The sequence below is a fragment of the Synchiropus splendidus genome, chromosome 11, assembly GCF_027744825.2.
Source record: "Synchiropus splendidus isolate RoL2022-P1 chromosome 11, RoL_Sspl_1.0, whole genome shotgun sequence".
NCBI lineage: Eukaryota > Metazoa > Chordata > Actinopteri > Syngnathiformes > Callionymidae > Synchiropus > Synchiropus splendidus.
Genome location: NC_071344.1, coordinates 16,899,103 through 16,921,965, shown reverse-complemented (window position 1 = coordinate 16,921,965; position 22,863 = coordinate 16,899,103). Strand labels below are relative to the sequence as shown.

Sequence of the window (22,863 nt, the reverse complement as noted above, 5' to 3'; positions counted from 1 at the left end):
TGCGCGGATATTTGTTGAATGACCGATGGCAGCTTGTGTTTATAGTAAAGACGCTCGCCCACTGGTTCGTTGCGGACTAGCAGCCAAGGTGAACATGACGAGTGGATGTGGGTAATCCTGAGGTTGCAGGTCGTTCCTCAAACATGGGCCTGCGGTCAGCAGATTGGCACGTTGCCTGCAGATGTGTATTGATCGCATGTAAGTTAATCAGGGTTATTGACGGGGCCATCTGTGTCCTCCGGTGTAATTAATCTAATGAGGCATTCCTCTCTCACAATATTGCCGAGATGATCTGCTGACAGAAGCAGCTTCACATATCATGAGGTTTGTGTCAACACACGGCTTCCTGCTGGTGTAACTGAACCAGTTATGGAGGCAATTTTACGTCAGCAGTAAATACATCAGTAACCGAACGTCAGATTTTCTTTCCTTATACCTCAAAAGTATTGTTCCCAGCAACTTCAGTGGATGTCAATACGATCTGTGACATAGTGTGCCTCAATATGTCCATAAAAAGTGTGAGAATATCTCAGCCATGTTAGAGTGAACTGCCTGTTTTAGGCCTGAAGAAAGAGCTGAGCCAAAGGGCTCACTTTTATCGGTTGAACTATGCACCTGTTCACACCCGTGGCCATGAGTTTTGGGTGAGGACTAAATGTGGGTGGATACAATATGTCTTATTTTTAAAGGGGAGGAATGAGAGTAGAACAGTTGCTCCTTTACATCCAGAGAAACCAGTTGAGCTGCCCCTTGGATGCCTCCATGGCGAGGTACTCTTATGGCATCTCCATTTGTGAGGAGGCTCAGGACACGATCTAGAGACTCTGCCCTCGGTATCCCTTATCTGAAGAGGTGGAGATGATGATGATGGGAGGCAGAAGATGGACGGATGGAATTCATCTTGATTATAAACTCCCTTATGAAGATGACTCCCTGCTCTGATTCATCTGAAGCTGGTAACTACAAGAAACAGTCAAGAAATACATTTTTTTTTCAATCCAATGGCATGTATTTTATCTACATTTGATGTCATTTGACTCATTTCTTGTTGGATCTCTGGCTCTCCAAGTGAAAGCACAGAAAGTACAATAAGATCGGAGGAGAACAAACATCTAATCGCTCTTCTCTAGATTCGCCCCCCGGAGCAAACACAGCCGCTCCACTTCTGTGACGCTGCTCTATTGTCGAGCTTCCCGAGCTTTCGCTGCTGACACTCGGCCGCTTTTCAGCATGCTGAGTTTGGATTAAAACTCTCTGAGCTCACCCTGCGAGACTGTGCCGCAGCTTAAACCGGTGCCAACCCTCTGACAACATGTTACTTTATTAACAAATATGGAAATCCGTCTCCCGGAGCCGTGAACTTCCAGGCAGTGGATATCGGAGGGATTTTATTCGGCAGGAAATCTTGTAGCTGGGCGAGAGAGGAGGAGTGTACGCTCAAGAAATGAAAGCTCCAAGTAAAATTTTGGGTCGACACTTGACGCACAACATGGTTTAGCAACAGACAGCCCATCCACACCAAGCTACTGTAGACCAAGAAAACATGAGCTGAGAAACATAAACATGTCCAGCGAGAACTTAGACTCAGTGATTCTTGCCACATCCAAAACATGCTAATCATTTAGCGTAGCATGAGCTCCAAGTCAAATTCATTGCTCATTTAACCCTTTAGGTGGCAGGAGTTTTTTTTTTTACAATGAAATGTTCAACTTATCGATCTGTATTTCAAAAGGATGTTGCTTGAACACCATGAGAGGTGAAGGCAAAGAGAAGTGATGACGGAAGCAACGTCTATATTATATGTCACCAGGCGGCGGCAATAGTGAATTGGAAAAAATTTACAGATGTTTAAATGCCACAATACCACAAAGCCTGTCACATCGGAAACAAGCAGAAACAAGCTTCAACCTTCAGCTTTAGCCGATGACAAAATGACAAAAAGTCATTTCAAAATGACTAAAAAAACAGTTTTAATGCAGACTGAAGGGAACAATGAAAGGTTAGAAGGCACTAGAAATGGTTTGTTGTCCTGCTCCCAGACCAATTTTCCAAGGGTGAATTCAATTCCTTCCTTGATCCTCAACCTCAAAAATGGAGTGCAAGGATTGCCATGAATCTTGGGACTTAAGTTGAGGAGCAAGACTGAGATTCTACAGCACCTACCTTACGGTTTAAACAACAAGAGTCAAGGCACTAGAAGGAGAGGGGAACCTTAACATTTGTGTCATGAGGGGGAACTTCTTGGTCCATAAAAAAGACGTGTTAACATGCAAGAAAAGGACTAAAAAAGGAAAAGGAAGCTATAAAATCACCCAGACTGTAACACAACATATGCAGGACAAGCTGCTGCTTTCACAGACTTGGAAGCGACTCATCTTTACTCAGCTAAATGAGCTAAGCCTCGCACGCATTACAATTTCAGCGCCGACTTACACAATGGCTTCTGATCAGGCTACATTTCATTCTGCAGTAGAAACCAAGCCTTCAAAAACGCTCAACTAAGGGTGGAATGTGAGCAACAAGGAGTCACTCCAGGAAGGTCGGGGGGTGGAGGAAGTCATTAGCCGTTGTCACATCTGACTGACTTCTAATGAAACAGGAGACTTCTCAGACGCACCCGATGCTAACGCCTGTACCCGTGTTGATGAAGTGGATGTTTCTCCCGTCTGCTGAAGAGGTCATGCTAATTGGAATCTGTTGGGTGGAAACAACATTTGTGTTTTCCCGGCTGAAAAAATGAAGCTGTGATTCAGTATGCGACTGGATTCTGAGGAGTTCCATCAGTCGCAAAGTGGCCGCAGTGACTTTGGCTTTGGGGATCACCTTCCAGTGACAAGGTGAACCCTGTGAAATATATTTAGCCGGCCCAATTAAATGACCTCCTTTCCTCCGCGGGGCCGACTCCGCCTCGGCCCGGGCTGTTTAGGTTATCGCTCCAAACATGATCAAATAAGACGGATGAATTGCAAGAGACTCTCGTGTCACACAAGCTTGGAAAACAGACAGGAAATTACATTGTGAGTGTTCACATTTGGCGCACAGAATACTGTCTGTGTACTGGGCAAATAATAGGCCTGAATCCACCTTTTGGTTTGACCAAAACAAACAGAGCAGAAGGTTTGGCTTTTAAATGCGACTGTGTTTATCAAATGTTCTCCGGCGACATGGAGGCCAAGGATTCTGTGTTGCATCAGTAATATCACACTCAAGCATCGCCATGGTGACCATCAGCAGTCCAGTCGCAGCGGACACAGCTCCATATCTCACACTCCTCTCACACTCCTCTCACCACTCGGCTAGCCAGGCCTTCGGGACTTTTGTGCTCAGATCTAAAAACGATCTGTCACCAGTTGCCGACCAACAGTTACAACCAGAACCATATTGGAAACGCACTCACACAGCAGGGCCGGAAGGCTGTTCATCTTGATGATAGCTTTATATTTCAGCTATTACTAGGCTTTCTGGATCGAGGTCACCCTAGACAGGTCTCCAATCCCTCACAAGGTCCAGACAGGCAACACACACACTCACACCGAAACAAGTTTGACTCATCGCTTCGCCTCTACATGTTTTTGGGAGGAAACAAGAGGAATGACCAACACCAGACAGCGACGGAATTGAAACAAATCTCGTTGATAATGTAAATCCTCCATATGACTCCAAGAATTTAGTGACTGTGGGATTCTGACATCTGACTAGACGAAAACAATTTAAGAACCACTTGATGTGGAGTCGTGATACAATACAAACTTCACAAATCCACAGGATTCAAGTCATCCCACGTCTCTGCTCCAGGGAGCCCCCTGGAGGGCAGCAATGTCACGTCATGAATAAACTTCCACACAATATTCGGTGGTTAGAATCAGACTAAAAAGTGAGTCATACAAATTAAAGTCCCTCTTCACTCCCACACTGACTCCACCTTTGTCTCCGCCAGTTGCAAACAATGCACAAACCAAAATACAGTCTGAATACAAAACCCACTCAAGAGAGAAGCTCATTATCTGCTAGGTGAGAAGAGGACAGATCAGATATATGTTTTCCATCCAGTCTTCCGCACGGGTTTACAAACACAGCTCCAGCATGGGGCCCACAATATGCCCCGCAGCAGGATTCCTATTTCTGACTTGGCTGTCTATGAAGGGACGCAGCTGACCGGAACCCCAAGACTTCAGGAACAAGGTTAGTGAAAAATCCATCTCGCGTTTATGACTCATCCGGAGTGTTGATGTGAAGCCCTTGAAAGCAAGATAAAGATTTTTGATTGGATAAAGAAAGCCAGCAGCAGAGCACTTTAGTGAGGATGAACTTGAAGGTTTGCAGTCAACCCCACCAAGCTTTTATTTGATTCCTCTTCAACGTCATGTTTTATAGGCTCATTTCTGCAGGGAGAACCGCTGTTGTCGCACGTCGCCGCTCTCGTTCCTGCAGCTGACTCACCAAACAAACACCTCTTCACCTCCCTTCACAATGACTCCTAAATCATTTTTCAGGCTTATTATCCACCCACTTCCTGAAGTGAAAATCCTCAGCCACCAACAACTAATCCCGCCCGCTCACCCTGTTTGACTCGGACGGAAACTTCCCCGACAGACGTGTCTGAAGTCTCACCTGTTTGTAAATCGCGTCACCAAATATTCTTAGTGTTTGGAAGGTGCCATGTTTTCGTCCCCACGGATCTGCTGTATTCTGATGTACGTGACTCTGAACAGAAACTGTCTGGTTCATGACATCCTTCCACGGCCCCGCTGTGTTAGCCCGACCTGTTTCCGAAGCCTCTCTGGTGCCAGACAAACTGCTGTTTAGTCGTTTTACAAACTGCCCACCAATAACTTCGTCTTTGAATGCTGACCTGTGACTAGCAAAGCTCGAGCGGCTCCCACAATTCTAATTAAGAGAATAGCGCAGCAGTTTTACAAGGAACTCGAAGGGACAGTTTAATAGGAGCAATTTGCTTGTGAAAGTCATTCTGAGGGGCTCTTAGAAGAATCACTTGCAGGGCGATATTGGCTTGAAGAAGAGATGTGCAACTGGAATTTGATCGGGCGCTTCTCAGATACGAATCCTTGAAGGCGTATTTAGTGAAAGCATTCATTAACGCTGACTTTAGAAGCTAACTACTCTGAATGGTTTGGGATGTTAAACCTTGTCAATACTGAGCGATTCCTTCCCGCCTCAAATCGACGTGTGTCGCTCGGATTTGTGCTGTTAGCGACTCAACCAGTCTGACTTCTGTTCTGTGGACAGTAGGTATGAGCTCAGGCCTCATTTTCAAAGCTGACTAGATGGCACTTTCTGCTTCATAATCTTTGTTTTAAACAACTACTTGAGTGAAACCCACATGCTTCTTAAGACGTACAGTGCCTTTGACTGAGATCTGACAATGAGGCTTCACAAGGCTTCACCACCGCTCATTGTTTATCAAGTCATTGCTCCTTGGCGATCATCTCCACAAATACGAAGCAAGCAAATTCATCACAACTATGACAAATACACTGAGTCCCACATATCCAGGTGAGTCCCAGTGACCGGCAGGTGCTAGGATTGTTAATCATTTTCTCCCTTCTCAAGTGCAGTATTAATACTTGAGGAATATAAGTTGCTCCTGTGTCGTAGTTTGAACAGCATCTTTCCTTCTCCTCTATGAGGTGTCGAACTGAATCTTCACACCACACCTTTAACTACGAGAAGCCAACTTCTATTAAAGCTGAACAATAAAAAAAAGACACATTTGATGATGACTGTTCGGCTGCACTCGCAAACAAGTGACTCTGCTCTAATGTGCGGTTTGGCTTAGAGCGAAATGTTAATGTCACCATAGACTAATGCGTTCACAATGACCTTAACAAGCCCCGCTGCCATGTTTGTCCTTTTGTGTTGGGATTTTTTTTCCCTCACCAACAAAATCCAACGTGCCCTCTTGTGTCAGCGTTTGAATTCAGCAGGACTAAAAATACGACCAAATCAAGCTAGACACTCAACAGTCCTCATCAAATGAGTTTTATTTGAAAAGACCCAGGGCAGCTGTGATCGTAAAGTGGAGGTGAAACATAAACCCTGACCCTAACTCAAGATATCTCGAGCAGTTTTGAGCAAAGGCGATAGTCTTCTTGGCACCTCCCTCGAATGTGCCGCACCATTCTACTTAAACCACAGCACGTTTAAAGGCTCCACACACTCGCCCTTCAACTTTACATTTGACTCCCCCATAGCCGGTTAGATTTATTGTCGCCCTGTTGCCCTGTTTCTTTGGATTACTTTTGCCCTCCCCAGCCTCAGCTAGCGCTCTCTGCAGTTCCTCCACACCACCCCCGGTTTGTCTAGTGGCCCCAGTTATTGTAATTTCATTGATGAATTAATTCATATTTTTTTCATATTGGAGTGTGTTTCGAACCACCTGCCCCAACCTGTTCTATAGTTATGACTTTCCAGGGTTTTGGTCTTATTATATTCAAAGAGTTTTGCATTATTTTCTGGGTCCAAAACTGTGCTGAACATCAGCAAAACCTGAGCAAGATCTGGAGGAACTGATGGCAACAACACAACATAAAGGCTGGGACACGTGGACAAGGAGTACACAGCTGCACATAAACACTGTTGGAGAAATGAGGGAATAACAGGCAGGAAATACAGTGCAGCTGAACGGTTATGTGTGTCGGAAGGAATGTATTATAATGCAAAGAAATGTAAGTCAAGTAAATGTCAAATATAAATAATGTCCAAGGATGAGAGAAGATTGAAATATATATTCATATTCATTCAACATCACAGTACTGTCATGGCTCCAGAGGATTCTTGTGAACACCACAAGCACAGGAAGATAAGGAAGAAAAATCTGAATAACTGCGCCTGGTTGAGTAACTTGCTTAGCAGGAAAAACAGAGAAACAAAAATTATGACAAAGAATGAATGGTTAGATATCAGGGTGTGATGTTTGTTACCCGGCTGAATAGAAGCACTATATATTACTGTTATTTCCTGGTCTTCTTTTAAAGTTGCTTTATTTATTTTTGTATATATTTAATCCAGTTTTGCCTAATTCCGAAGAATTGAAAAAAAATTCCCTTATATTAAAAATTGCAAAAACATTTTCATATTCATAAATGTTTGCAGATTGTAAATTTATTTTTTATTTTGTATCTTTTTTCTTCAACCTATTTCAAAATATAGTTTATTTGATCATTTATTTCTAAGCATAAATGTACCTCTACTTCCTTCATTTCCTACACATACATTGCTCCTAGGCTCAAACGTTAAAACACACACTTACAGAAGGTCTTATGCATCAGTAGCATGTTTGCATTCACTGAACCTGAATCCACGACCAAACCAGTGGCCATCTATTTCTCTACATGTTCACTCATGCAGCTGCTCTGAATCTACAGACGCAGGTTTGCAGTTAAAGGCGGCAGAATCCAGCCGTATTGATCAGAAAAAAATCCATCTCATGAATCACATCCAACTACTTTGTTCACATTTCATCTCCCTCCTGCAAGAAAACACAATGTTCGCTGGCTGACCTTTCGCTGAAATACCAAAGCGGAGTTGGCGCTCGCACCTCGGTGTTCTAATGATCTTTGAGCTGCTGCTGCAGAATTAGTTACATCATTAGAACTTGTTTTCCGCTGGAATCAAAGGAAGCGGCTGCCATGGCAACCAGCAACTCCGGCTCGGCTGGATGAGGCTTTCTTCTCGGGTTTATGGAGGAGAAGTGAAATTCAACGTTCAGGAAAGGAAGGAAAGAAGACTTCCATCTATAGTGAACTTGGAGAAGGGAACAATCTTCTTGCACTGTGTCCTGCTATGAGCCATAGATGGCGGCATCATTACCATCCATCAGAGGGATGTGAACGCAGCGCGACTGAAGACGCTCTCGGGGTCGAGGTTTATAGAATGACGGTTAGAAACCCAGCTGTCAGATTGTAATGGACTCGGGGCGGGGGTCCAAGACAACTGGCAACAGGTAACTCCAGAGGCGACAACAGCAGTTTGTTCTTGCATCGAGACCCTGTTACAAAACAAGATCCAGAACCTGCCAAAGACCAGTCATGAGGTGCTGAACGGAAGCAGGAGTTTCAGATGGTGGTGAATTCAAGGAGCCTCTGAGTTCAAGGACATCCTGTGATTCCAGACCCATGACAGAACCATGTCAGCTGAAACACGTTTTAGAGACCAACGACCTGTGAAAGAGCTATTTGGCCATTCAGACCCGTGTGAAACGTGCTAGCTCTCTATCCGATCGACTGTCTGTGATATTCCATATTAACAGTTGTTGTTTCTCTGAAAATTAAGATACAGTAAATGATGAGAAAATAAATAAAAATAAAATATACATTTGAAAAGTTAACTTCTAATTGAAACCAAATGAATGTCACATATACCGTATAAAAGAGAATAAAATAAATTACTGCCTACAACATAACATTTATATGAGTTTTTATTTGTGTAATGAATAAATTCAAACATGGACTATAATAATAATTCAAAACAATTATGAAGAATAATTCTCTTGCTGATCATCGCAATGTTTACTTTTGTTATGGAGTGTAAATAGTTTCCTAAATGTTGGAATGAAACCTCTGGTCCCACCCAACACCAGCGAGTACAGTTGACCCACTGATCCCTGGTTATTTGTGCCAAAATAATGAGGCGCAGGAGACACACACAGTCACTGTCATTTGCATGCAACGTCCCACTGAGAGAGAAGTGGCAGCCCGTCCTCTGTCCTTCCCTTTAAAGCAGCTCTGACATTGTCACAGTCCACGTCAACACATTTAGATCCAGCGCCAGAAACAGATGAGATAATATCACAAAGTCATTCGGAGCAGAGCGGGGGAATAGACTGCCAGAAAAGTTCGTTCAGTCAGTGTTATTTGGTGTCTACTCAACGTTCATCCTCGACACCTTCTCAGCCGACTCACCACCAAGATCCTGGTCATCTCCCTGTCTGTCCCTCGAGTCACCCTTCCAAGAACATTTCTTCACTTCCAAGAAGTGACCTTTCTAAACCTGCAGCATTGCGCACCGCAGTAGGATGTAAAGGTCCAGAAAATGGCATCCATCTACCCGAGGCTTCACCTCATTAGATGATTCCTCTGTCTCCAACCCAACACAGCTTTCCTTCCCGAGGCAACTCCTCATACTCTCAACTACAATCCTTAAATCCAGCATTAATGGAGCGTGATCCCATCTCCTCGGAGACGTGAGCATCACACACTTTCCTTTATAGCAGCACTTCCATTCATGCCCTCGAAATATCAGCCTCACAGACCCCAAGCCACTCTGGAGTAGAAGGTCAACATCTGGTATCAGAGCCACTCTGGTGAGCACATCAGACAGGTCTGATAATTTATGCAGCTTTTTCTTTCACCTGTCTTTCTCCTGCTGTGTCATTGTGACAAGGGGTGGAGGAAATGCCCTCAGACGTGAGGCGGCATTGCCGACTGTATGACTCGACTGCTCAGTGAGAATGAATTTGATGGGTCTGTTGTTTTGCTTGTTTCACAGCAATGAAGATTTAATAACAAAAAAGAGAAGTCAGCAGGAATATGAGTTATTAAAATGGAGAGTAATGTTCTAAACTTCTTTAAACATTTTATTTCTCCAAATTTAGATATTCATTTTTTTCATAATTGCAAAGTCTTAGAAATAATAATGTCCTGTGGTCAAAATGGTTTTGAAAACTATGAAAAATAAAATCATTGTTATTTCAATAGTTTTCTCATTTATTTATTTCTTAACTTTAAAATTAAAATGGTGAACGAGAAAAGATGTAGTAATCCTATTACATAAATAAAATATACCAAAATAATGCCACATAAAAGTGAGAAAAAAATTGTAGTCTACGACCTCAAATTTGACATCAATAATAACACGAGATAAAGCAGTTAATAATAATTTCAAATATTGACAATGAAGGAGAAAGTACTTGTGAGTGACTGCAAATACTAATGATGTCTTCAATGCGATTCCTATATTTTTGATGCCAAATTTAAGCAGGGTTTTGGCTCCCAGTGACAAAATGAGCGACAGTTTTGTCGAATCAACAGTGAGCAAATACATCAGCGTTAGTGAGCTGTTTATACTGTCACCAGTTTCAATGGAGGACTCACGCGACGGAGACATGAAGCCTCTCAATGAAACGGGCATGAAAGAGCAGCAATAGACCCATTTTCTCGCTTTACTTCCCGTCATCCTGCCCTTTGAAAGCACCACACCCGAGGCATGTTGCTCTCACTCTGACGACATTTACATCTTCCTCCTCATATGAGATACAAGCACAACAAAAGAGTGAGTTATGTGTATTTAAAGTGATCTCTGGCTGCAGGCTGCCAGCAACAACAACAAAAAAAATCAGAAACGACATAGTAAAGATGAATAAAAATTACAAGGATCGTTCTTTAGGAAGTTAAATGACCAACCACGGCCAAGACGCTTCTCATGGTTGTGCTTCTCCTTCACATAACTTGAACTATATGAGGAAAAAAAGTGAAAAATTCAATAACTCTTTCAGTTTCTTCAGATCATCTGAGGTCCAGTAAACAGGTCGACATTACCCTTCAATCCCAAGCCTCATCCAGATATCAGATTAAGGGGGATCGGGGTCTGTCCCAGGACCTCCTCCAACTTGACAACATCTCACTAGCCCATCCTGAGCAGAGCAACCTGAACTGTCTGCTCTAGGACGAACAGAGGTTACCCTCTGAGTCCCTCCAGGATGACTGAGCTTCTCTCTCTAAGAGAGTCCAGACAGAAAGTCCAAAGCTGGCAACAGGTGGGAGAAGAAAGCCACTAGCCAGTGGAGAGCTTGTCATCTGAATCAGCTCTTTCTTCACCACAGAGTTTTCATAGCTGAAGATCAGTCAAGCTCAGGCTACAAACTTCCCTCACTGGTCACTGTCACACCCCGAGATATCTTCACTCCTCCACCGAGGAAGGAAGTTGAAGCGTCACAGTTCATATGATGTACAAGGAGCATGTCAGCCTTCGCTCCATGAGGAGCTGAAAAACAATAATATACGTGAAAAGAATGTACAGCTTCGCTGCTCAAACTGTCTCCCTTCAATTTAAATTTCGTCTCCCCACACACATGCTGACACACACACACACTCCACTTAATCTGTTGAACAGAAACACCTTGTAAGAGCAGACGAGGCAACTCTAATCATCACTGCTGCGGGTAATGAATACTGATGGAGCTGGGCTGAAGACACTTTTGCCAAAGTGCCTCACACTCTCCAGACTGGAAACTAAAAGCTGCATGATAGACACACAGAAACGTGCGCCCCAATCTGGATTATCAAGACATTCACCACCATGAATGGTCGACTGTGTGTGTGTCTCAGTCGCACTGCAGCCGAGCTTCACATCCAATTGGTCACCGCACATGACTCACGCAGCTCTGCTCAGATATGACCAGTCTGTCGCTTTTCTCTCCACACTTGATTCTCTCACACCGGAAACTCAGCTGCAGCCAAAGAATTAACCTCCACAATGTTGAAGAGCTGCTCAGCCAAACACTTTCTCCACCTCCTCACCCATTTTTTAAAAGGAGCGGTGCCCAGAAATATCGACCCTCAGTTCCACCAGACAGTCTTTCAACCTTAGCTGTTTCATGGACTTTTTTGTAAATGACTTTTAGGTCTTCAACTGTCATGAATCCCCCTCACAAAGACAGGGATTCAAACCAAGTTCTCTGATCCAGTGGTCCCCAACCCCTGGGCTGGGGACCGGTATCGGTCCGTGGATCAAGAAATTATTAATTGTTTCCGTTTTACGTACTAGAGTTTGAACAATCTTTTATTTTGAACAACCTTTCATTTTGAAAAATGACCGGATTCTTTTGGTTAAGCCTCAGTCACTTGAGAGCCACAAGGTCGCAAAATGAGTCAGAAACAGCCCGCTTTGGAAAGTTTCCTTGCAAAGAGGAAAAGGCTCAGTGAAGAGACAGGAGAAGAGCCCAATACTTTCAAGAAGAAGAAAGTCTTCTCCTGCAGGAGAGCAGGAGTCATACTTGAAATATGGATTTATCATGGACGATGAGTCCCACGAACCAAGCACACAAACATGCAGAGGCCTTATCTTATCCTTATCTTTAAAATGGCAACTTCATACTTCCCAGGCCACGTTCAAATGGTCAAGTGTAGACCGGTTCACGGTGATAAAAAGGTTGGGGACCACTGCTCTGATCAACGCAAAATCCAAAACACGTGGAGTACATTGAAGAAAGATGCCAAAAAGAATCCTTTTGTAGTTGCTCTTATCTGGCCTTTCCGTTGGACTCTCAGGATGTTGTCAGAAAGTGCTGATGTGACATTTCAAAAGCATTTCTGGTTGACAAAAACCACATTCCATGACGGCGGCTGCGGGCCGTATGAAATCTGATCAAGCGTCGCAAATGGCTCCGGGCGGGACTTCAGACATACAGAGGAACATCTGAACTGAAATGCAATTTGTTCCAGAAGCCAATCGAATCTGGAAAAGTTCAAGAGTAACGATGGAAAAAAAAGCATCCTCCTAAACAAATAACTCTAACTAACTTTAACAACTAAAAACCACTGAGACTGGACTATAAACCGCTACTTTTTTTTCTGAACCCTACAGCTTATACAACGAGCGGCTAATATAGGGATTTTTACAGGATAAAAGCATCACTCTGCCAAAATATTGAACCTTGTCGTTTTACCTTAAAGCGGACAAAACGCGCTGTTTTCGCCCGCATGTCTGCAGCTCCGCCCACAGAGCTGATCTCCTGGAGGCCCGGAGACATGAAGCAGCAGCTGAGACCTGCTGTGGTGTCAATAATGTCAATAAAAGATGTGAGGAGTTCATGTTCAGAACATTGCAAAGTTTGTTTCAAGAGTCAGTCTCCATGCTGGAGCCCGTTCCCCAAACTCGTTCAGAAGTCCTGATGCATTTTTAAGCCGGGAGCACCACTGACCTTTCTACAGTGCAGACAGCACCACTGCAACCACAGCTTATGTATGAATAAGATCTAGTTCCTTTCTTAAATTTTATGGGTGGGGCTAATGTTCTGGTGCGCTCTATAGTCCGGGATTTATCTTTTTTATGTCACTTCTTTAATTTTATTTAGAAAATTTAATTCCTTTTATTAGTTTTAAATATCCATCATATTATTTGCATTCAAATCGAAGCCTGCCTCGACGAACAATACAATACCCCGTGGGCTCCGGAACACGCCTGCTGGCACAGTCTGGCGCAGTAATTTCCCTATCTGAACGGCCCACAGATTAATTCCTTCATAGCTGATGATATCTTCCCTCAAGTAGACACTTTCCTCCCAAGACCTCATCTCTTCTGAATCTCTCAAACGGCTCTAAAAATATTGATTAGGAAGACGTTAGTATTCCACACGGCGGATTCCCAAAGGGACAATTATCTGTTTAGAGGAGCAGAAAATACAATCATGTCGCTTGTCTTAAAGTCATGGATCACTCTGTTACTAGGATACAAGCGGCAACTTCCAGCTGAGTGACTGAATGGAGCTGCGACTGATGCTCTCTTTCTCTTGCTGGTGTTTTTGAGGACAGAGTGAAAAGGCCCTGGTCAGGGCGGCTGTATTCAGGGCGAGAAAAGCTCCATGGAGACTTCTCCTAGCTTCGCTCTGTGACCAGCCAGCTCCCACGCCTGTTGAAGCGCCTCAGATATGATGGGAGATAGACTAAATTAAGCATGAACAATAAATTGGCTTCAACCGACGCTCGGTCGCACATGCTTTTGATGTTTCTCCGTGATTTTCAGTCGGGATAGATGCGTGAAATCAGAGGGCGGAGCGACTCAACCGTGACAAAATAAAACTTGGTCGTGCTAAATCGCAATGCCGTCGTCGGCAGTCGCAGTGTGAGGAGGGAATTCACTTCAGGAGGTGAGAGGAAACAAATTGTTCGACAGCATTCGAGAGCATTTGCACATCCCCCATCACGTTCAGAACTTGAGGAAAGTCCTCCGGCAACTGAACCAGTGTGAGCAGAGTGTGTTCAACTCTGAGTCGTGTTGGTTGCATGGCAGGAACTGTGATGCCTGAGCCACCACGGGTCTCTAAAGACAAGCAGCAGCTCTGGTCTGAGTCTCTGGCAGGCGATCGAACCCTTCAACCCCAACAGGACCTATAAGAAGGCCACTCACCATTGTAGGTAGAAGGGTAAATCACAAATACTGCTATCGATTTGGTTATTGAAAACCACCGCTTGACTAACTTATCAAATAAAACATTTCATCTAGTAACGGCCAGTGTTTTTTTTTTTTAAAAAACATGGTTTAACTATGATTTTCTCATAGTCTCGTCTTGAATGCTCTTTATTTATGGTAACATTTCTCTTTTTCTAGCTTTATATCTGATTGATCTATAAAATTTCTTCCCATTTCAGATAGATTTATTTAATTTAATTTTTTGTCCATATTGTGTTACCTTTTTCCCCAATAACCTTGTATTTTCTATTATTATTATTATTATTATTATTATTATTATTATTATTATTATTATTATTATTATTATTATTATTATTATTATTGTTGTTGTTGTTATCATCATCTGGATTGTTATGCGGGGCATGATAAACGATATACTCTGTTTTATTTACCTCCTCCATCACCTGCTAGAATCACCACCTTACAGAGAGTCAGGTCATGTGTGTAGGAGTTGGAGTACATGTCATGAAAACGGTTCAAATATTTGGTGTCAATCACCCAGAGTGATGAAGGGAAGCGAAGAAGTGGGTGCAGATGGGGATGGGAGGTTTGGAGATTGGACTGTGACCAAAGATCAGAGAGAGATCAGATCAGAGAGGGACATGATAGGACAGTAGTGGTCACAGGTTTGGACAGGTGGAGAGGAGAGACAGTGTTGGCCCACGAATGACAGAAATGGGGTTCATGATGAAGGAAGTGTGAAAAGGGAGGATGACTGAGACAGGAGGGGAGGTGTGGCAACCCCTGACGGAGAATGAAAGCTCATTGTTATTATAGGAGGGGCAATAACAAAGGCTGTTTTCTCATTAAGGTCAATCTTCGGTTGCTTCCGTCAATGTAAACATAGTCATTAGTACATCATCTGATAAAAGGGTTTCTGCGAGATTGATGGCTTTAGTTCTTATCTAGAGTCTCATGAGAGGACTTGTATTGATCCTTGGTGGGAAATTAGGTTACGGCAGGCTGAAGCACTGTCGAGGCCGAAGCGTTTTTAACTCCACTGGTGGCCTCTTCCAACCATCCAGATCCACACCTTAATCTAGGATTCAGTGTTCCGCTGACGGTCCCTTTAAAAGACTCTTGGACTGTGACTCTGGAAGCAGAAGCGGCTCTGTCCAGATGAACTGTTATTGATGGAGAGATGCATCATCCCGCCTCCCACTGTCTCCGACACGCAGCATTGATGAAGCAGGGATTGGTGCAGATACCGCCGGCGTTATATTTCACACACGTCAATATTTCATCATTTAAAGGGGAGCAGAGGTCAGAGAAACCTGCTGTGGAGGACGGGAAAGGTGATTCTCACCATAAACTACCAGCCTCTCCACCCAGGCTCTGTTCATCATGACGCTGCCTCTGGACCCGAAATGAAGAAGTCAGAGAAGTCGCAGCAGCTCTGTCTCAAATGAAGCGTGACGGGTTTCCAGCCGGCGCCGTGCGACTACAGTGCATTTTTAGAGAAAACAAAGTGGAAGTTAATGTGCGGTAATTACAGCTGGAGACAGACTCTGAGGCAGACTGCCATCTACTGGACCAAACTGACCCCTACCTCCTCCCCCTCCTCTCCCCACTCCCACTCATGCAAATCTAATTATTATGCAAAACACCACACCAGCGAGAGAGTGTGTCAGCACAAAGGCAGTCGGAGTGATAAAGTTGCTGTTCAAGTGACAACAATAATATGCTCTTTCAGTCAAGCTCCTCTGAATGGCGGAATAGATCACAGTGATTCTAATTTGATTCCACTTCTGTCTCTTGTATTTCACAGACATTGAGGAAGGAAAATTCTCCATCTACATTTGTGACTGTCTCTGAGGAAATACAAACTCAGCCATGATCGCAGATGCTGTTTCACTTATTGAAGTTCGCACCACTCACATTCCGTAAACATAGCAGCCAATGCTATTTGCCAAAACCTTAAATTTCCAGTCTTTGGTTGGTAAAAAAAAAAGACAACTAAACAAGGGAACTTGTCGAACACGGCAAAACAACACTGAGTCTTGTTGCAAATATAGACGCATGCTAGCTTTCCTCTCGCTGTGGTACAAACTCATCCATCAGTTCCTGCTGTTTTCCGAACAAACACGGCTGCAGACGTAAATACCGCCTGCAGGAATCTGCCTGCGTAAATCAGAGACAGAATTATGTAACTGGAACAGAAAATGATTCTCTGTACCGCCATAATCACGGCGAGACAGAAGCAATCACAGTAAATAAGCAGTCAGTCAGCCGTGTGACGTGTTTGCAAGGAACAAGTGCTTCAAACTAAGTCACAAAGCAGCTCCACTGGTGGATGTAGTTACTGCCTTGGAGACCGTACATCAGACTATTTGGTTACTTAGCCTGGAAAGATATATATTTGATTCTGAAAAAATACGTTTGATTATTCTTGTCTCTATAGATACAGTAATTTATGATTAAGCTTTTGCTGCGTCACCGATATAATAAGAGACAGGCACCCAGAAATAAAATATATTTATGTTTATATTTTGGTTTTTACAATTTTTACAAACCCAAATCATAATTTTTTTTGCTTAATATGAATATAAATATTTCTATAGTTGAAGAATTTCCCCTTTATGGGAAGAAATTACAATATTATCATATCTTATCTGAATTCTACTTCTGGTTAAAATAAATAAATAAATGTTTTCCTCATGGCCTGCCCCCAAACAAACAAAAAAATAAGCATTTCCATCGTGAAACAAAAATGTAATCTTTAATTCGTTTTTTTGTCTCTGTATTCTTTATTTTTCACCCTGTTGTTTTTGTATCACTGTATCACTGTATTTGTTTTCTTTTTTTTCCCTCAAAATAAATGTATACTGCTCATCTATTCAAACCAAATTTCTCTTTTTTTATTTCACTAATACACATTTTTGTTGAAATATGCTTCTGTATGATCAATTACCTCATCACACCACTTAGGTTTGGGATGAGAAAACAAAACGTCGTCCAGACAGATCAAAGACTGAACACTGAGCTTCAAAGGAAAAGTTAATCCACTTCAAGAAGCAGGATTCTTGTCTACAGAGGCACCGAGCCCTGCCGAGAGGACAACATCTGGAGCATCTGTATTCCGAACAGCGGCAGGATTGTGGCTGTAATCTGTCGGAACCAGTGAGTCTCCCCTCGCAGGGAGCTTTTATATGGTAATGAAATCGATTGGGCTCGGCGAGGACCAATCAGAAGCCTTTGATTTATGTTTCAGGCACTGTTGAGAGAAGCAGTCGCCTGGCAACCACTAATGAAATGTGCGAACCTGCGCCCATTAAAACGGTCGCCACATAAAACCAGCGTTTAGGCAGGAAATGGATTCGAATGGCGTGACTCAGTGGGAGAAGAGCTCACCATCGCACTTTTCACCCGTGGAAAGTTTCACTAATGTCCCCGCATGCTCACTCATCATGAAATCCTTTATGAAATGGATAAATAAAATATCACACTTTCTTTACATCAATACCAACCAGATGGCAAACAACAAACACTTTCACCTTCATTTTAAATTCATAAGGTATCAATATTTATAAATGTAGGGCCATTCAACCAAATATAAATGTATGAATATGAAGTGAATTATTAATTGAACACAAAGAACTTTTCCATTACGATGAGAATAATAACCTTAAAAGATGATTTGACGGGAGAAAAAAAGCGTATTTCGCACTTTGGCGTTAAATATGAGTTTATAAACGCATACAGACAAACCATCAGCCAATTAGCAGTAAGAATATATGAACACTTTTGTTCAGCAATGTATATATATAAGATAACAAGGCCCTCTACATGTAAAGAAAAAAAACATGCTGAGACAGCTGAACCAAGATTTTGTCAAAGTGAGTTTTGAATGGAGTCATTAACAGTGCAACAGATGTTGTGCAACCCTCTGACGGTGATAGGGATTACATAATGACTGGAGTGTTCTGGCATTGTTTTGTCAATTGTAGTTTGCTGCCTGAATTAAAATAGAAATGAAGAAGGGAAATGCCTTATTTTAAAGCTTTTCAGCCCTTAAAAATAGTTGTAGTTTATATATGTTGGCAGAAAAGATTATTTTTAAGATTATGTTTGAGATTGTTATTTTTTTAGCAAACATTCAGCTGTAAAGAGTAAAAATTCACAATGGTTTTCATCTTCTGTCAAACAGGATTAAGAGTTAAACCAGAAAGTGAACGCGTCATTCATGGACACAACTTGATGAATTGGTAAGAAAGCACAAGTCAAATGGGTCGTTCTGACAGGGCTCATTGAGTCTGATATTTATTATGTGCAAAGATCGACCACCATATTCACAGAAAATGGTGGGTAAACATGAAGCTGCGCTCAATTCTGGACACATCAAATCTGTCTTTGTATGAGAGAAATAGAAACAGAAATGACCCGGTAATGTGACGCTCTGAACGGCTTCTACAAGGACAAACTACTGGAATTAAATTAGGAACATCTCACACTCAACACGACGTGATTTAATAAATGGATTAAAGTTGTTCATTTCTTTGAAGGATTATGAACAATTTGCATGATAATGAGAACTAACCCTGGGTCTTAGTCTCGATCTTACACTCCTCAATGATCCCTGCTCCACATTATTATTGGGTTTATTCAAACTATTGATTAAAATAAAGCTCATAAATGGAATGAGGTTTTTTGAACGTGGCTTATGATTTCATTTTACACCTCTAAAGGACATCAATCTGATTAAGAGTGAACTGAAATCTTCGACAAATCTGATTAAGGGATCGTTTTTTTATGAATGACATCATTAAGATGGTGAAAGACATTATCATTATGACGTGTTACACCAAGAACCGACACAACCTGTCACCAGTTCTCTCATCATCTTTGAATCCAATGGAGACTGACCAGCAACGTCGAGCAGCTCTGACGCCCACGCTGACTTTTACGCACGGAAACAGTTTGGAACGCAACAAAAACCCATCAATTGGCGCCTCTCCATGAATCTCAGTCTCAATTGAGGGCTGAATCTGAGGAGCTGATTATGGGATGGAAGCGACCGTTACTGTGGAAACAACTTTCCGGCTGTGGTTTCGCTTACAGAATATTGATCATGACGCGCAAGTCTCGGACCCTGACGAGGAGAACTTACAGCAATTGGTGACGGCGAAACTGTTGGCCACTTCCAGGTTGTCAATGTGAGGCGTCAGTCTGAATTCCGCGGTGCCAAACTGAACCATTCCTATCCGAAACGCGCTGTACTCCTGATCCGCGCCCCTTGGAAAGAGCCCCCCTGGAAGAAGACACATGGACAGCATGACTTTCCTGTCTCTGCAAAGCCGAATCCTCCCAGGCTGAAGTCCTGAATACCCACCTATCTGCACGCTGGGCGACCCTCCGAGCGCACATCCCCATAAAACTATCAGCAGCGACACGGATAAATTCTCGATCTTCTCCATGTCCACGATTCAATGTCCACATCCACTTCGATGGTATCTCCGTTAGATCCGACTCATATTTGGAGAAGTAAAGCCTCCGGGAGTGACAATGAAAAAGAGAAAAGCAGGAGCAGGAGCAGGTGTCTGTCAGGGATGAGGAGTGAAGGAATGGAAGCTGCGATGTTAGACTGTCTCTCCTCTTCCGCTCCTCCTCCTCCTCCTGCCGGTGGCAGCTGATGGCTTCGCTCCTCTCGGCGCGCCGGAGACCCTTCCAGCTTCACACCCACCAGCGAAGACGACGGAAACAACCGAGAAAAGCCGAGTCCACAACACTCGGAGACAAAGCGCTCCTGCGTCCAGGGGCGCGCACACGGAACCAGTGAACCCTGATCTGGTACATTGGTGACCTTGCGTTAAAACCTTAGATAAAATCAGCTACACATATACACAGACTTCAAACACTGACACTTCTTTGCTTTATCATTCATTCATCATGGTGACTTTTCAAACATGGACAGTATTTAGTGAGTATGTAGGGATATGTTTTTGCAGTGCCTCAGTCCATGCTGCTGCCTCAGGCCAGAGCAAGCAAAGGAGAACTGAAATGAATTTCCACCACTTCCTTCTCATTTTCTAAACAGCGATTAAGACACACCTGTCGACGACAGCATGGTTCACGAACCCGACTTAGCTTTTCAGGTTCCGAGCCAGTTCTCATTCCTGTCTAAACATGGCCACCGATTCAAAAATTTTGTTCAGGAACTGCTATGTTGTGGAATGGCTCAGTGGACAGGAGTTTCTCAAGTGCTGCCCAGGTTTAACCACAGCACACCGTAAAGCTGGCTGGTCTCATTTCAGAGACTTCAGTTTTGGAAAATCTATGAGAGAATTATAGAAACTCTCTTTTAAAAAGTAAATATTGATACTTCATCTGTTGCATGCAGAGCCTCGTTCTGCCTGCTACCCTGAAGCAGGTCGTTCTCAGCCAAAACATTATCACAAAGTTATTCTAAATGCTGTTCATGTTTACATCCTGAGGAGAAAAACATCCCGCTGATGCTTTTAAGTTCCCGTAAGTGAAGTGAGACCACAGAAAGTCACGTCAGTCTCCGCCACAGATGAATCAGCAGTGAGAGAAAATCATTCTGGAAGCAACGTGGGTGTGAGGCGAGAAGAGCCGAGTGAGGGAGTTTCAGCACCACGGACAGCTCCTTACTTTAAGAGGTTTTTCAATACTAATAATCAGAGGAAAAAGTTTATGAAGTATAAAAAGTGACATCATGCGGAACAAAAACAACATGTCTTGGAATAAAGTGAATCGATATTTTTTTAAACCTGAAGCGATTCCGCCACACCAACTCGTCGACCTCATGTGGACGTTCTGCTCCACGTCACCTCACTTTGTCGCCAGCGGATTGAAAATTTCATTTCACTTTGATTATCTGGCAGCGACACTCCACAATGTGCCGCCGCAATAATGTGACTGTCACGTCGGCGCCGCGCCTCCTAATGAGTTTTTCCAGCGAGCAAATGATAATCAAATCATGAACCCGCTGAGTGTGTAAGAATGTTTACGTTCAAGTCAATTGACGCAATTAAATTCGGACCAATGTGGCGGCGATTTCACGCTCGCTGATGGGAAATTCAGCTGCGTGTGACCGGCAGTGGGATCTGGACTGATCTGATGGCTTTCTTTCAACAGCTGTATTTTACCATTTTCACGGTCAATGTAACTATGCAACTAAGATATTGCAGGAAATGATCATCGATAACAGCAGCCTGCTGACATCACACAAAAGCAACCCATGAAGTTCTCATTCAGCAGAGCAGCGGCGGCTAACTCAGTTGCAGTAGGGCTGTGATGAAGCTTCAAGATGCCCCAGTTTCTGCACCCACCTTAGGGCACTCGCTAGTTTCCCACTTTGATCACTATTTTATTGAAGCCTCTCATCTAGTGATGGGTAGACGAGGCTTCATGAAACAATGTCACAGTCACAGCTACCCTTGTCCCCTCTCCACCTGATCTCATTGATATCTTGCCGTACCACTAGTGATGGGTACATGAGGTACCATGAAACAGGGTTTATGAAACAGTGCCCGAATTTTCCCAGGCCACTAGATGGCACTCTTGGTTTAGAAATGCTGTGAGGTTCCACTGAATTACTTGTTCAAGTCCAAACATCTTACACCAGACAGCACTATCTGGTGGCCTCTGAAAAGCAGGACACAGTTTCAAGAAACCTCATCTACCCATCACGAAGTAGCATCATTCGACAATGAGCACATCACAACTGCTGAAGCCGTGGCAGCTAAAGCAGGCAAGCCAATCGCTGAGGCAGGTGGTCTTAATGTTATGGCTAAGACACCGGCAGAAGCCTCACGTAATAAAATATATATCACAGCAGTGTGAGGACTGGGGGTGTTGATCATGTGTTGGGCGTTTATGGAACACTTTGATTTACAGGGTTGTTTCTCAGAAACTCTGCGGCTGTTTAATGGAGCTCATCTTCATGTTTCCTTTACTTTTATTGCCGGCAGCAATTTGCCGAGCTGTTAAATGCCAGAGCTCACAGTCGCTCACCTGTGGAGCCGAGCTGAGGATCTAAGTCTGATTTATGAAACTTTGATTTCAACCACTGCTGTTCTCTCCAACAACTTTTCTAATAGAGTTTACTTTTTTACGAATTATGACAATAACATTTTTAGTCATAATCCTGGTTCAAATGTTTGATTAATTTATATTTAATGTTTAATGTAATTATGTTTATGGAAAATGCAAAAGTTCTTTGATTATTATCGCTATTCTTTCAACAAATATTTTGTAATGTTTTTCTTCAGCAAAATCTGTGTAATCATCTTAATACTACTGACAGACTTATGAACATATATTTCATTTCATTAGAATTTATATTGTCTGGTGTGTGATAATACTTCAACATCAGATTTCCCGCAGCAAATCCAGCTTTTATTTCTTCAGTAGGTTTTTCAATAATGAAGCTCTCTTCTCCAAATGTCTTTATATTTTTAATACTATTTCATTTTTATTGTTCACGCCATGTTCTACTGAATAAGCAATTATTTTTTGTATGAGATTATTAGTGATCGCCTCTGAATAAATAATTCTAAAATTCAAATCTGAAATGTGAATCATTTCTCTCATTCTAAGCATTTTCTTTAAGTATTCTAACGTAACCAACCGCCTCACCTGCATAGTTTCCACATCAGTAATTTCCTAAACCGAGGGCTGTTTACTGGACTGGCC

General features: G+C 42.9%; 1 protein-coding gene across 7 annotated transcripts in view; it reads right to left on the bottom strand.

Moving 5' to 3' along the window:
- The window catches only part of gria2b (glutamate receptor, ionotropic, AMPA 2b), a 48,086-nt gene extending 28,210 nt beyond the window's left edge, over positions 1 to 19,876 (bottom strand). For 3 of the 7 annotated variants that reach the window (XR_008416032.1, XR_008416031.1, XM_053878454.1), the window contains exons 1-2: positions 19,538 to 19,873; positions 19,316 to 19,456 (exon numbers count right to left, since the gene is read on the bottom strand). Coding sequence is in view for 5 of the 7 variants with exons in the window: in XM_053878454.1 (XP_053734429.1) it covers positions 19,316 to 19,456; positions 19,538 to 19,622 (226 nt within the window). In the remaining 2 variants the exon portion in view is untranslated. Of the gene's footprint in view, positions 1 to 19,315; positions 19,457 to 19,537 lie in introns of all 7 variants that reach the window. The other 4 variants (XM_053878451.1, XM_053878456.1, XM_053878455.1 and 1 more) reach the window with 3 other exon arrangements.
- Positions 19,877 to 22,863: the final 2,987 nt, after the last annotated feature.